The 12,883-nt window shown below is 43.1% G+C and overlaps 1 protein-coding gene across 2 annotated transcripts in view; it reads left to right on the forward strand.

The window, feature by feature from the left end:
- NRAP (nebulin related anchoring protein) overlaps positions 1–12,883 on the forward strand; it is a 337,786-nt gene that overhangs the window by 246,620 nt on the left and 78,283 nt on the right. For both annotated transcript variants that reach the window (XM_069239330.1, XM_069239331.1), the window contains 2 exons: positions 4,703–4,807; positions 6,330–6,428. In XM_069239330.1, the coding sequence (XP_069095431.1) occupies positions 4,703–4,807; positions 6,330–6,428 (204 nt within the window). The remainder of the gene's footprint in view (positions 1–4,702; positions 4,808–6,329; positions 6,429–12,883) is intronic.

Genomic DNA, 12,883 nt, shown 5'->3' on the forward strand with positions numbered 1-12,883 from the left:
CAAAAAGATTGGGGATTACCCTGCAAAAAGGGTCAGGTTCAACACCCTGTCCATTGATTCTTGCGGAAATGAAGTTTGGGCAGATTTAATGGCAGTGGGAAGTTCAAGGGATATGAGACAATTCTTGAGGATATAAATTGTCCGATTTTTAGGGAGGGGGCCACTTTCCAGTATAGATTGTTCAAACCCTGAATCTTCTTGGATTTTAATAAAGAGCTAGCCCTGCAAGAAGAAGAACTGGGCCTGAATTGTTTGATTGATTGATTGATTGATTGATTGACTAAAGAAAGTGAATTAACCTGTCAGTTTAGCCAGACCATCTCATTAAAGAAAGTTGAGGTAGCAATTAAACAAGGTAAAAAATTAAAAAAGCCAGAGGTTTGTATGGAGTCCCAGTGGACCTGTTTAATTGCAACCTTACCTTTGGACCCCTCTCCTTTCCTATGTCATTAGAGCTGCCATTATGGGTCCATTCCCTTCATCCCGGAAAGAGGCTACAGTGGCCCAATCTTTAAAAAGCCAATCTGCCTAAGTGACTTCATAGTCAAAATTATTGTCAAAATTCCAGGGAGGGTTCTTTTAGCATGCCTAGAAGAATGGGCTATCTCAAATAATATATTTTAGAGGCCCAATATGGTTTTAGACAGGGAATGGGCACAGTTGAACAGTGTCTACATTTATCAGTAATTATTGCTAAGTACACCAAGTCCATGAAGGGCTCATTACAGCTAGCCTTCATGTACTTGTCGTGCACCTTTGACACTGTCAACCGTGCCAAACTGTGGGATATGCTGGCCAATATGGGGGTTGAGGAACCACTGGTCACTGTCCTTCAGACACTGCCCTAGAATACTACAGATAAGATATGCTATGGACGTGGGTTGAATGTACGCTCTCTCTAGTTTCAACTGAAGGCGTACTCCAGGCAATTATTCCGACCCCATTTTTGTTTCTGGTTTACATAAATGGTTTGGAAAATCATCTATTACAAAAAAAATGGATTTCCCGAGAGTAGGTTCTCGTTTAATTCCTACACTCCTTTAGGCAGATGATGCTGTTATCTTAGCAAGAACAGCAAATGGCCTACAAAAAGCCTTTGATGCCTTTGTTGAGTTTATGCTTTCGCTGGTTCTAAAAATCAATCATCAGAAGTCCTTTACAATGGTCTGTGGTCCAAAAAGAGGGAAATCGAAAACCTTCTATATTCAGGGTAATACGGTTGGTAGGTAAAACATGTTTGCTACCTGGGTCTCCTTTTTAATACACAATTGAATTTGGGGCCCTTTGCTGGTGTTAAGGGTGCAACAAACAAATAGAGCTATGGAGGCAGTCTTCTGATTTGCCGTTAAATTGGGCCATAGGCAGATGAGAGAACTGGTAGCCCTTTGTAAAGCAAAGTGCCTTTCATTCATGACTTATGGGATTGGAGTGTGGGGGGTATCATGGTTGCCCAAAATTATAAACCGTAAAAAATGGCTTTCTCCATAGATTATTGATTGTCACCCAAGGAGCCTCTACCTATTTTTGCCATTCTGATTTAGGGCTAAAATTTCTGGAGGATGTGGTGGGCTTGTACCCACTGCTATTATGGGTTTTGTTATGGATAAAAATATGGGCAACACCAGTGCTTAATTTGTAAATAAAAACGTGCCGGTGCCCAAAGCTCTCCTCTGAAATATGTGGCTGCTGCAAATGAATGTGCGAGTACAGGATACTGTGGCAGCGTATTCCTGAAACCATCTCGGGCCTCTTCAATCCATTTACAGCTACTCTGTACCCCTTCAGATCACACTTGCAGCTTTCTGCTTTCTCCCATTGTGACGCTTTTTTGTTTTTATCTTCCTCCATCTTTCCCATATTTGTCTTTTGCTCCCAGTAAATGCTTGAGGCAGAAAAATAAGTGCCAGCCGTCAAAAATAAGTGCTGGTGCTCCTCATCGGAAACAACAAGCACAAATTAAGCACTGGGTAACACCAGAATTCGTCTTATCTAGACACATCCTGCGGGATTGCCTAGGCTTGTGCAGTGTCGGAGGTATCCCTTGGTTTCGGTAGGTAAAACGCATTTTTGGAGAGTTGGGATTTATGGAGTATTTTGAGGAACCACCCCACATCCCTGCATAGCTAACGGTTTAATAAAGGCAGCCTACCACAAACAGGTTCAGTATAAGCGTGGGAATTAGTTTCTCCAGTCTACATCTTTGGTAAAATTGGAAGTTGCGACACATTTACAGGAGAATATAGATGATTTTATTTAACAAGAATCCGACTAAGCATTGTGCACTTTCTGGAGGCTTTCCCAGTTCAAGGGAGGTGGTATAAAAACCTCCCCCCTTGTCCGTGAGATAATTTTTCTACGCAATCCACTAAGCACTTTCTACTCTTTTGTACACTTATACGTTTTAGTTTTTTCATAAATTTTGATTCCCCCCAAATTTGTTATGCTGTCATAAACTTTATTAGGGGAGCTCTTTATATTAGGAAACGACATGGTTATTTTTTTTTTTTTGCTGATTGGTGTGGGTTCTGTTGTCCTTTTTATGATGGAAAATGATGTTCTAATGAATGAAGGACTGTAATTTACTGTAATTGTATACGTTTTATGCTTTTATAGCATTTTATGCCTAATAAAGATTTTATGACTGACTGCTTCCAGTAAAGGTTAGAGTTACGTTAGGTCTCTGGGTGTTGCCTACATAACTAGAACTGGTGCACAATTCCTTATCACTTGATTCTGGCACTATTGTTATTCCTGTAATCTTTGATAAGGTAACAGCCTATCGGTATACTTTGTAAATCCTGCAAACCCGTGCAGAACAATCAGATCTTCTTGCAACTGGTGACAAACTGTGGAATGAACTCACAAAGAAGTTACATGATTAAAAACAATATCAGCTTCCGAAGATAACTTTATACATCAACACTGCCTTTCAGATCCAAAGAGACCACTTGTGGTGCGCGTGCAATTTAGAAATCAATACGTCCATGGTGAAGGTTAAACACTGGCATATTGAAAAAAATGATCCACAGCTCAATGGCCAAACAATTGTGCTACATTGCTGACTGGTACGGAGAGGCTTCATTTCCTCAACACTTTGCGCACGTGGCCTGGAGAGGGTGCCAAATCACAGCAGAAAGTACTATGTCAGCTGTCGCTCATCAATACACACAAACATAGAGGAGGGTTGAGGAGATATTAAAGGGTAACAGCCAATAGAGAAAAACATGACAGTGGCGTAGCGTGGGGGGTGCAGGGGGGGCCGGCCGCACCGGGCGCAACATCTGGGGGGGGACTCGAGTGCTAAAATCCACGGGTTAGGGGTCGCAAATTACTTGCCTTGCCCCAGGTGCTGACAACCCACGCTACGCCACTGACCCATGAAGTTGGATGAGGGAGAGGGAAAGTACAAAGTGAGCCTCAACCTTCTTCCCCAGATTCGTGAAACAACTTCTTGCAGTAATATGGATAATTAATACCAGTAAAACTCTGAAGAAATCATTCTGCAGCTGGAAATGATTGTTGCGAGATACATGTATAAGGTGGCCAGTGAAACAGCAATGAGGTAATTTACTGTATATGATTGAAAGCAAGAATCTTGGGCTCCAGTGAGGTATCATGTCACCAGCCTTTCAGCTCTTCCAGGCAGTGGTTTCTGATAGCCTGATGCACAACCTGAACCAGCATATCCTGGAGTAATGAAAAACTACTTGTATGATCAAGAAAGCTGGGAACCTAAGAGGAACCCCAACTAATTAGGTGTGACCGAAGATATTAACTCTGTATCCTTTTGCAGCACTGTTGCCGAAGGATGGGATTGATTGTTAATTGTGGAATCAAGTGCTTAATTTGTGCTTGTTGTTTTTGGTGCGGGCCACCAGCACTTATTTATGAGGGCCGGCACTTCTTTTTCTACCTCAAGCGTTTACTGCAAGCAAAAGACACATGAGAAAGAGAAAAATGAAAAAGCGTCACAAAGGGAGAAAGCAGAAAGCAGAAAGCTGCAAGAGTGAGCTGAAGGTGCATGTAGTGGCAGTAAATGGATTAAAGAGGCCCGAGATGGCTTCAGAATTATGCTGCCTCAGTATCTCGTGCTCTCACATTTAATTGCAGAAGCCGCGTGCTTCTCATACTTACCAACAAGATAACCTGAAGGTGATCATTCGCTGGTCCCTAAATACATTTGCCTCCATCCACTGGCACCTTCAGCATTCAAACAGCAAAAAACTGTGATTGAGTATTATGTGGGTTGTGCAAAGTTTGTAAATCTTGTGCAGCTTCTCTAAGTACATCTAAATCGGCCATGAAAAAATAAATAAAAAAACAGGTCCTTTATTGCAACAAAATATGCAACTGCTGATGTGTGCCACCATATCAGCAGCAAACAAGCAATACAAATCATACAAAACGTAACATTTAAAATGCAACATAAAAAAGTATGTTTTGTCTTTGGAGCATGTTGGCTCCATTTTACAAAATAATCTTTGAAATGTTGTTTACTTCCTTCAAACACTTTTGACTCGTATTTATCGAGTTTCATCAAACATCTTCTCAGTATGCTGTTTTTCTCTGACATTCTTGCTGTGTCCTAATAGTAATACAATGCAATATAAATCTTTTGGATGAAAATACAAATTTGAGAGTTTCTTCATGCAAATGATTCTGCTTAATCTGTAACAAATGTTTTTGAATTTATGTTCAATAGAAACGGTACCGATCAGACTTGAACTTCATGCGCGGAGTTGGTTGTATTACCCCAGGAGCACTGGCAATCGAAGGAAATTTGAAGGCATCAGAGCTGATCAGCGAGGTAATACAGACTAAAATGTTCCCCCCTAAAGAACAGCCCGGCTGTCTCACCGTAGCTGGCTGCATGGAAGAAGCAGGGGTGACTTGCCAGCACAGAGATTGGTGGGATGCGCAAATAGGTGGGGATGGGTGCCTGCATGAGCGCTTTACATGAAAGGGGACGGCATAAAATAAATAAAAAATTTAAAAAACGTACCTTGTTTGAAGTTGGTGAAGGATGCATCCTCCTCGCTCCGGTTTCTTTTTTTGCTCCAGCCTCTATCTCAGGCCCCTTCCACCTACCTTAACCAATCCTGGTGCCCAGCATGAAAGCAGCATGAAAGCAGCACCAGGATTGGAGGGAGCAGCCTCTCTCGACGCTCCCAAGGGCACTGGAGGCCTGGGCTTTCTCTAACACAGCTGTCTGAAAACAGCTGGTTAGAGAAGTTTAAAGTGCGCATGTCTGGCTGACCGTCGCAAGAGGGCCAGCCAAAGGGACATACGCACTTTAAACAAGTGCACAGGTAGTCCACCCTCCTCCCTGCTGCTGGCACCTAGGTAGCCCTGCCCCGTCCTTAGGCTTGGTGCAGGATGGAGGATGAAAAATAAAATGGTGTTAAATTAACTTTATCACCATTTTATTTTTCATCTCTTGGCAGTGCCTGGGGGCATTTTTCCCAGCGGAGCAAAGCTCCTTCCTTATAATGAAGAGGCCGCCCCTGGGAAGAGGAATGGTGGTGGGGTAATGAGCTGTGGTGGTCCAACCGCCACAGCGAGGCTGTCGGTCCTAGGACCACCAGCCTCGTAATGAGGTTGTAAATCTCCATGAAAAGGAGACAGGATTATAGGATTGCCTGACCAAGCATCCTAAACCACTTTACATTATGTTAAAATTAGCGCAACTACTTGAATATCAGTTTTACCACAAATAAGTATAATAAAGGAATATTGAATGTGTCCAGTACTAATTACGGAGCAAATAGAGGAAATCCATAGAACATAACAATGATATGAATAAGCGAATAGAAAACTCATGACGTGATGGTAAAGGAAAGTGGAAAAGATAATGCTTGTATTGTGTCCACATGGGCAGGTGAATCTGACAAATCAATTCATTATGTTTCTTCTGTGGGAGTCATTTTGTCCGGTGCCCATTCAGAGATCAGTGATATTGTATTGCCTATTAAGATGCTATTATTTATGTAAAAAAATGAAACGTTTAGGCTAATTCAGCGGGACAAACAGTGATATTTTAGCTTACCTTCAAAGACATAGGTTTGAATCCCAGCAGAGCCGCCAAAGCCTTTCATCATTCTTATGTCAATCAACCAGAATACCGCTGAACTGGGTAATAGTAACATTTGTAATTTACAGAACTATTGACCCGCAAATCTGTGGTGGTAGATGTACGAAGCACAACTTGTTATAAAAAAAAATGAATAATTTGAATAATTAAAGCACGCAACGTAGTCCTAAGCACGTGCTGTGGCAGCAGACAAGCAGTAACTCCAGCCTCTTTTCACGTCCTTGTTTATTTAATTCAGAGTAAATATCGCCAGCAGCCTTACTCCTTCAAGCACACAGCGGTGACCGACTCTCCAGACCTCCTTCATGCCAAACTCAGTAGCCAGATAACCAATGAGGTAGGTCACCCTTGGGTGTAAGTACACGATGTGAATGTGTTTTGTGTGTAATTAAATAGTTGGCTTTAGCGCGCTTCTTCCTGTTCTTCTTCCACCCACTAATTTAACGCTTTCGATTTGTTTAGGCATGCACGTTTTGTGATCTGTCATAGCAGAAGGCTCAATTGCGATGATTTTATAATCTCACATCTCTGCAATCAATTATTGTCCGGGTCTGTGTGATTCAGTCTCAAATGTATCAATGCATTTCACCATTGGACATAAAATAGGTAAAACTCTTTGCTATATCAGGCCTTTTTTTGACAGAACAATATGAATTTAGGTGTAAGCTTCTCTGAACTAGCGAAGGCTTATGGACCCTTAAGTGTGCACCTTGGCAGCTGGTGGTTGCACTTTATTATTTATATGGGTTCCTCATATTCTCCATCCAAGGCTCCCACTTTTCCCATCATTGACAGTTAGGTTTGCCACTTTCTGGAGCATACTCGACCCTGTGCTATCTCTTATCAGTGATACAATGAAGATTTATGGCTTCTTTCTAATTGCACAGACCGATAAAATGCCCTTCTGCCATCAAACTGTGGATTCCACTCAGTTAAATAGAACTAAAGCACAAAAGGAGCGCCATCCTACTTCTAAGCCCTAACTGCTTCTCATAGAACCTACCATTTTACTCTTGCTTTCAACTCTGAGCCTAAGACCCTATTAACAACCCTCAGGGATATAATTAACCATAAACATTCCTCTGACTCCTAGTTTCACAATGTTGTCACTTTCTTAGTTGCAACTTTGTTAGATCTATACTTTTGTTTCCAACAGCATGTCCGGTAATTGCTAAATGATTCCACTGAAAGTTTCTTGTGGATTACACCCATGTCCTCTGCACCACACTCCATAGTACAGCTGGGGGTGTATTATACATTGTGCCCTGTGGGAGCAACAGGGGCACATTGGTAGTACTGAAGGGGTTACAGATGTTTATGCGCCCCTGCTTTAATACTGATTGCGCTGCGCTGTCGCACATGTAGCACCAGTGCTTGGGAAAGTGGCCCCATGCAAATGAGGGAATCCCTTTGCCTCTGTGAGCTCGCCTTGTTATAGGTGCGGGCGCAAACACAAACAGGGTGTTAGGAGGCACACTGAGAGTGCTCCAAAAAAAGATGGCGCACTGTCTGTGTGGCTCTTGAAGGCATCGCTCCCGAGGGAGGTAAGGTGTACCTAAGGATCCTCCAGACCTTCTCCCTGCTGGCAGGTGTATTCATTCACCTCTAACTCCTCTTTAAAGTGCAGCCAATGCCTGCCCTGTGAAATGCAGCGTGGCTTTGAATCAGCTGCTCCCTATGTCACTGATTGCGCTGCCCTCAGGGCGGTGTGAGCTCACAGCTGCCCTGAGGGCAGCACATTCATTATAACTGGGTGCATTTTCCTTGTTTACACCACGCCCACCTGCTTAAATGTGCAACGTAGCACTAAAAGGGAAAGTGTGCCCTATTTGTAATAGGGGCACTGCAGGCCAAAACATGTCTGCTTGTCTCTCTTGTGAAGTAAGTAAACTAGACCATATTGCTGCTGCCTGGTGTTTCAATGCAAAGGCTATCATAAAGATGCGGATCAAGCTCAAAGCTTATGTCACACTGTGAGATTTCTAGGAACATCTAAGAGCACCACACCCTACAAGGCAAAGTGAAAATATTAGGGATTTTCTTTGATAATAAATTGTCAATGATGTCAGGCCACTTTGTTCATATTCAGTACAGCTATCATCTTAAAATGTTCAGACTTATAAAACCCTTCTTAGAATAAGAAACACTGAACCAGTGAGGAAGGGGGTGCAAATATATTGTAATGCCCCTTTAAGGGGGATTTCTACACTTAATTCAGACAAACCTCAGGACCTCCAGCATACTGTGGTTAAAACTGTTAAATATATCCTACTTGGAAGTCTTGTTTCTTCTACCAGGTAAATGGGATCCCTTGAAGGGAGCAGGTTGAGTTCAAGCCAATTACTTTAGTATGAAAGCTTACCCAATGAACCACCTATAATATCTCTAAGATGGACTGCAGATATATCAGACGGCATAAGAACTCTGATCCAAAGATAACATGCTCTTTATCCGAAAGAGAATTAATAGATTCACAGCTAAGGGTATAGTTTCCCTTTGCAGAGTGGCGACCTGGTGGGAAAATACTACTCCCTGTCCCTCCCACATTACTACTGAAATTCCATTTTGTAGTATGCTTAGTAGTACTACAATAGTACTGCTCATGTACTACAAAATGCTATTCACTAACCAATGTGTGGAGGTCTCTACCTCTCCTATATTTTCTGTGCAGAGATGAACACATAAATTTTAGTAGGAACTCTAGAGGGGACAAGGTGACAGGACAGTGGGGAATAGTTACTAATAAATGTGAAGGTTTAAGGGATGAATAAGGATGGGTTTAGGGAGTGCTAATGAGGCACATGTACCCAGCCACAAAAGAGTAGGGCCATTGCTATTCATAAACAGTACTTCTATAGTTACTACAGCCAAAAAGAACCCAAAGGAGTTGTAAATTAAACATGTCACACACCACACATGGCCAGCCATTGGTACTGGAACACACCCTCCCACAGACAATAATGGCACAGGGACCTATAATATATCCACAGGAAATAATGTTAAAATAAATAAATTTGTTTTTGGTATTTAAAAATGTATGTAAAATTTATATCATACTAAAATATCGATTTATTTTAAAATATTTTTTAACATAAAAATAATTGTACTTTAAAAAAACAATAATTAAATTAATTTAACTTAACTCTATTTCCCTTTGGTAACTTAATTGATAATAAATTAATATAAACAGTTTACCTTATGTAGGAACAGGCAGACTTGAATCAGAAAACCCAATTTTTCAACACAATTTTGGCATTTTACTGGGACATACCCCATTTTGTGATTTTTTGTGCTTTCAGTCTCCTTCCAGTCAGTGACAGAAATGGGCGTGAAACCAATGCTGGATCCCAGAGACCTAAACATTTTTGAAAAGTAGACAACATTCTGAATTCAGCAAGTGGTAATTTGTGTAGATCCTACAAGGGTTTCCTACAGAAAATAACAACTGAAAAATAAATATTGAAATTGAGGTGAAAAAAACAGCACTTTTTCTCTATGTTTTACTCTGTAACTTTTTCCTGCAATGTCAGATTTTTTAAAGCAATATACTGCTACGTCTGCTAGACTCTTTTGGTTGTGGGTATATATAGGGCTTGTAGGTTCATCAAGAACCCTAGGTACCCAGAGCCAATAAATGAGCTGCACCCTGCAGTGGGTTTTCATTCTATACTGGGTATACCGCAATTCATTTGCTGAAATATAAAGAGTGAAAAATAGCTATCAAGAAAACCTTTGTATTTTCAAAATGGGCACGAGATAAGGTGTTGAGGAGCAGTGGTTATTTACACATCTCTGAATTCCGGGGTGCCCATACTAGCATGTGAATTACAGGGCATTTCTCAAATAGACGTCTTTTTTACACACTCTCTTATATTTGGAAGGAAAAAATGTAGAGAAAGACAAGGGGCAATAACACTTATTTTGCTATTCTATGTTCCCCCAAGTCTCCCGATAAAAATGATACCTCACTTGTGTGGGTAGGCCTAGCGCCCGCGACAGGAAATGCCCCAAAACACAACGTGGACACATCCCATTTTTTGACAGAAAACAGAGGTGTTTTTTGCAAAGTGCCTACCTGTAGATTTTGGCCTCTAGCTCAGCCGGCACCTAGGGAAACCTACCAAACCTGTACATTTTTGAAAACTAGAGACCTAGGGGAATCCAAGATGGTGTGACTTGTGGGGCTCTGACCAGGTTCTGTTACCCAGAATCCTTTGCAAACCTCAAAATTTGGCTAAAAAACATGTTTTCCTCATATTTCGGTGACAGAAAGTGCTGGAATCTGAGAGGAGCCACAAATTTCCTTCCACCCAACGTTCCCCCAAGTCTCCCAATAAAAATGATACCTCACTTGTGTGGGTAGGCCTAGTGCCCGCGACAGGAAATGCCCCAAAACACAACGTGGACACATCACATTTTTTGACCGAAAATAGAGGTGTTTTTTGCAAAGTGCCTATCTGTAGATTTTGGCCTCTAGCTCAGCCGACCCCAGGGGGGGCAGAAATGGCCTAAAATAAATATGCCCCTCCAACCCCTCCGGGGAGCGACCCTTGCCTACGGGGTCGCTCCCCCTGCGTGACATTGGCACAAAAAAAAAAAAGATCCCCGGTGCCTAGTTGTTTCTGCCCCCCTTGGGGGCAGATTGACGTAAAATCGGCCGATTTGTCCCCAAGGGGGGCAGAAATGGTCTAAATACAATTTGCCCCCCAGGGGAGCGACCCTTGCCTAATGGGTCGCTCCCCATCTCTAAAAAAACAAACAAACAAACAAAAAACACAATATTTATTTTAGCCCAGGCGCCTAGAGGTTTCTGCCCCACCTGGGGGCAGAAATGGCCTAAAATATATTTGAACCCCCACATCCCCCCCCAAGGAGCGACCCTTGCCTACGGGGTCGCTCCCCTTGCGTGACATTGGTGCAAAAAAAAAATCCCCGGTGCCTAGTGGTTTCTGCCTCCCTTGGGGGCATATTGACCTAAAATCAGCCGATCTGCCCCCAAAGGTGGCAAAAAATGGCCTAAATACAATTTGCTCCTCCAGTGGAGCGACCCTTGCCTAAGGGGTCGCTCACCATCTATAAAACAACAACAACAACAAAAAAATCCCCGGTGCCTAGTGGTTTCTTCCCCCCTTGGGGGCAGATCGGCCTAATTAAAATAGGCTGATCTGCCCCCCCCAGGGTGGCAGAAATGGCCTAAAATAAATTTGCCCCCCCCAGGGGAACGACCCTTGCCTAAGGGGTCGCTCCCCTTGCGTGAAATTCACTAAGAAAAAAAAACTCCCTGATGTCTAGCGGTTTCTGTCCCCCTTGGGGGCAGATCGGCCTCATAAAAATAGGCCAATATGCCACCAAGGGGGGCAGAAATGGCCTAAATGTAATTTGCCCCGTAGGGGAGCAACCCCTGCCTAAGGGGTCGCTCCCCACCTCTAAAACAAAAAACAAAACAAAAACAAAACAAAACAAAAAAAAAAGATCCCTGGTGCCTAGAGGTTTCTGCCCCCCTGGGGGCAGATAGGCCTAATAATAGGCCGATTTGCCCTTGGGGGGGCAGAACAGGCCTTAAAAAAAAATGACCCCCCTGGGAGCGACCCTTGCCCAAGGGGTCGCTCCCCTTGCGTAAAATTCACAAAATAAAACAAAACTCCCTGGTGTCTAGTGGTTTCTGTCCCCCTTGGGGGCAGATTGGCCTCATAAAAATAGGCCAAACTGCCCCCAACGGGGGTAGAAATGGCCTAAATTTAATTTGCCCCCTAGGGGAGCGTCCCTTGCCTAAGGGGTTGCTCCCCACCTCTAAAAACAAAAACAAAACAAAACAAAAAAAAAAATGATCCCTGGTGCCTAGAGGTTTCTGCCCCCTCCCTGGGGGCAGAAAAGGCCTTAAAAAAAAAATTACCCCCCTGGGAGCGACCCTTGCCCAAGGGGTCACTCCCCTTACATGAAATGCGCAAAAAAAAAAAAAAAAATGCCTGGTGGCCTAAATTTAATTTGCCCCCTAGGGGAGCGTCCCTTGCCTAAGGGGTCGCTCACCACCTCTAAAACAAAAAACAAAACAAAACAAACAAAAAAAATGATCCCTGGTGCCTAGAGGCTTCTGCCCCCCGGGGCAGATCGGTCTAATAATAGGCCGACAAGGCCTTAAAAAAAAAGCCCCCCCTGGGAGCGACCCTTGCGTGAAATTCGCAAAAAAAAAAAAAAAACTCCCTGGTGTCTAGTGGTTTCTGTCCCCCTTGGGGGCAGATTGGCCTCATAAAAATATGGCCTAAATATAATTTGCCCCCTAGGGGAGCTACCCTTGCCTAAGGGGTCCCTCCCCACCTCTAAAAAGAAAAACAAACAAAAAAAAAAGATCCCTGGTGCCTAGAGGTTTCTGCCCCCCCAGATCGGCAGATCGGCCTAATAATAGGCCAATCTGCAGAAAAGGCCTAAAAAAAAAATGCCCTCCCTGTGAGCGACCCTTGCCCAAGGGGTCGCTCCCCTTGCGTGAAATTCGCAAAATAAAACAAAACTCCCTGGTGTCTAGTGGTTTCTGTCTTCCTTGGGGGCAGATTGGCCTCATAAAAATAGGCCAATCTGCCCCCAAGGGGGACAGAAATTGCCTAAATATAATTTTCCCCCTAGGGGAGCGACCCTCATGCCAGTTTCACTTTGAAAAGAAATCCCTGGTGTCTAGTGGGCATTTCAAAAGCCGTATTGCTTTACAATCCGGCTTTTGAAACGCTGAGAGAGACTTCAAAGGGAAGCAAATACATTTCCTTCCCTTTGAAGCCTCTCTCGGCCTCCTCCACATGATTG

This window comes from Pleurodeles waltl, chromosome 6, assembly GCF_031143425.1.
Source record: "Pleurodeles waltl isolate 20211129_DDA chromosome 6, aPleWal1.hap1.20221129, whole genome shotgun sequence".
NCBI lineage: Eukaryota > Metazoa > Chordata > Amphibia > Caudata > Salamandridae > Pleurodeles > Pleurodeles waltl.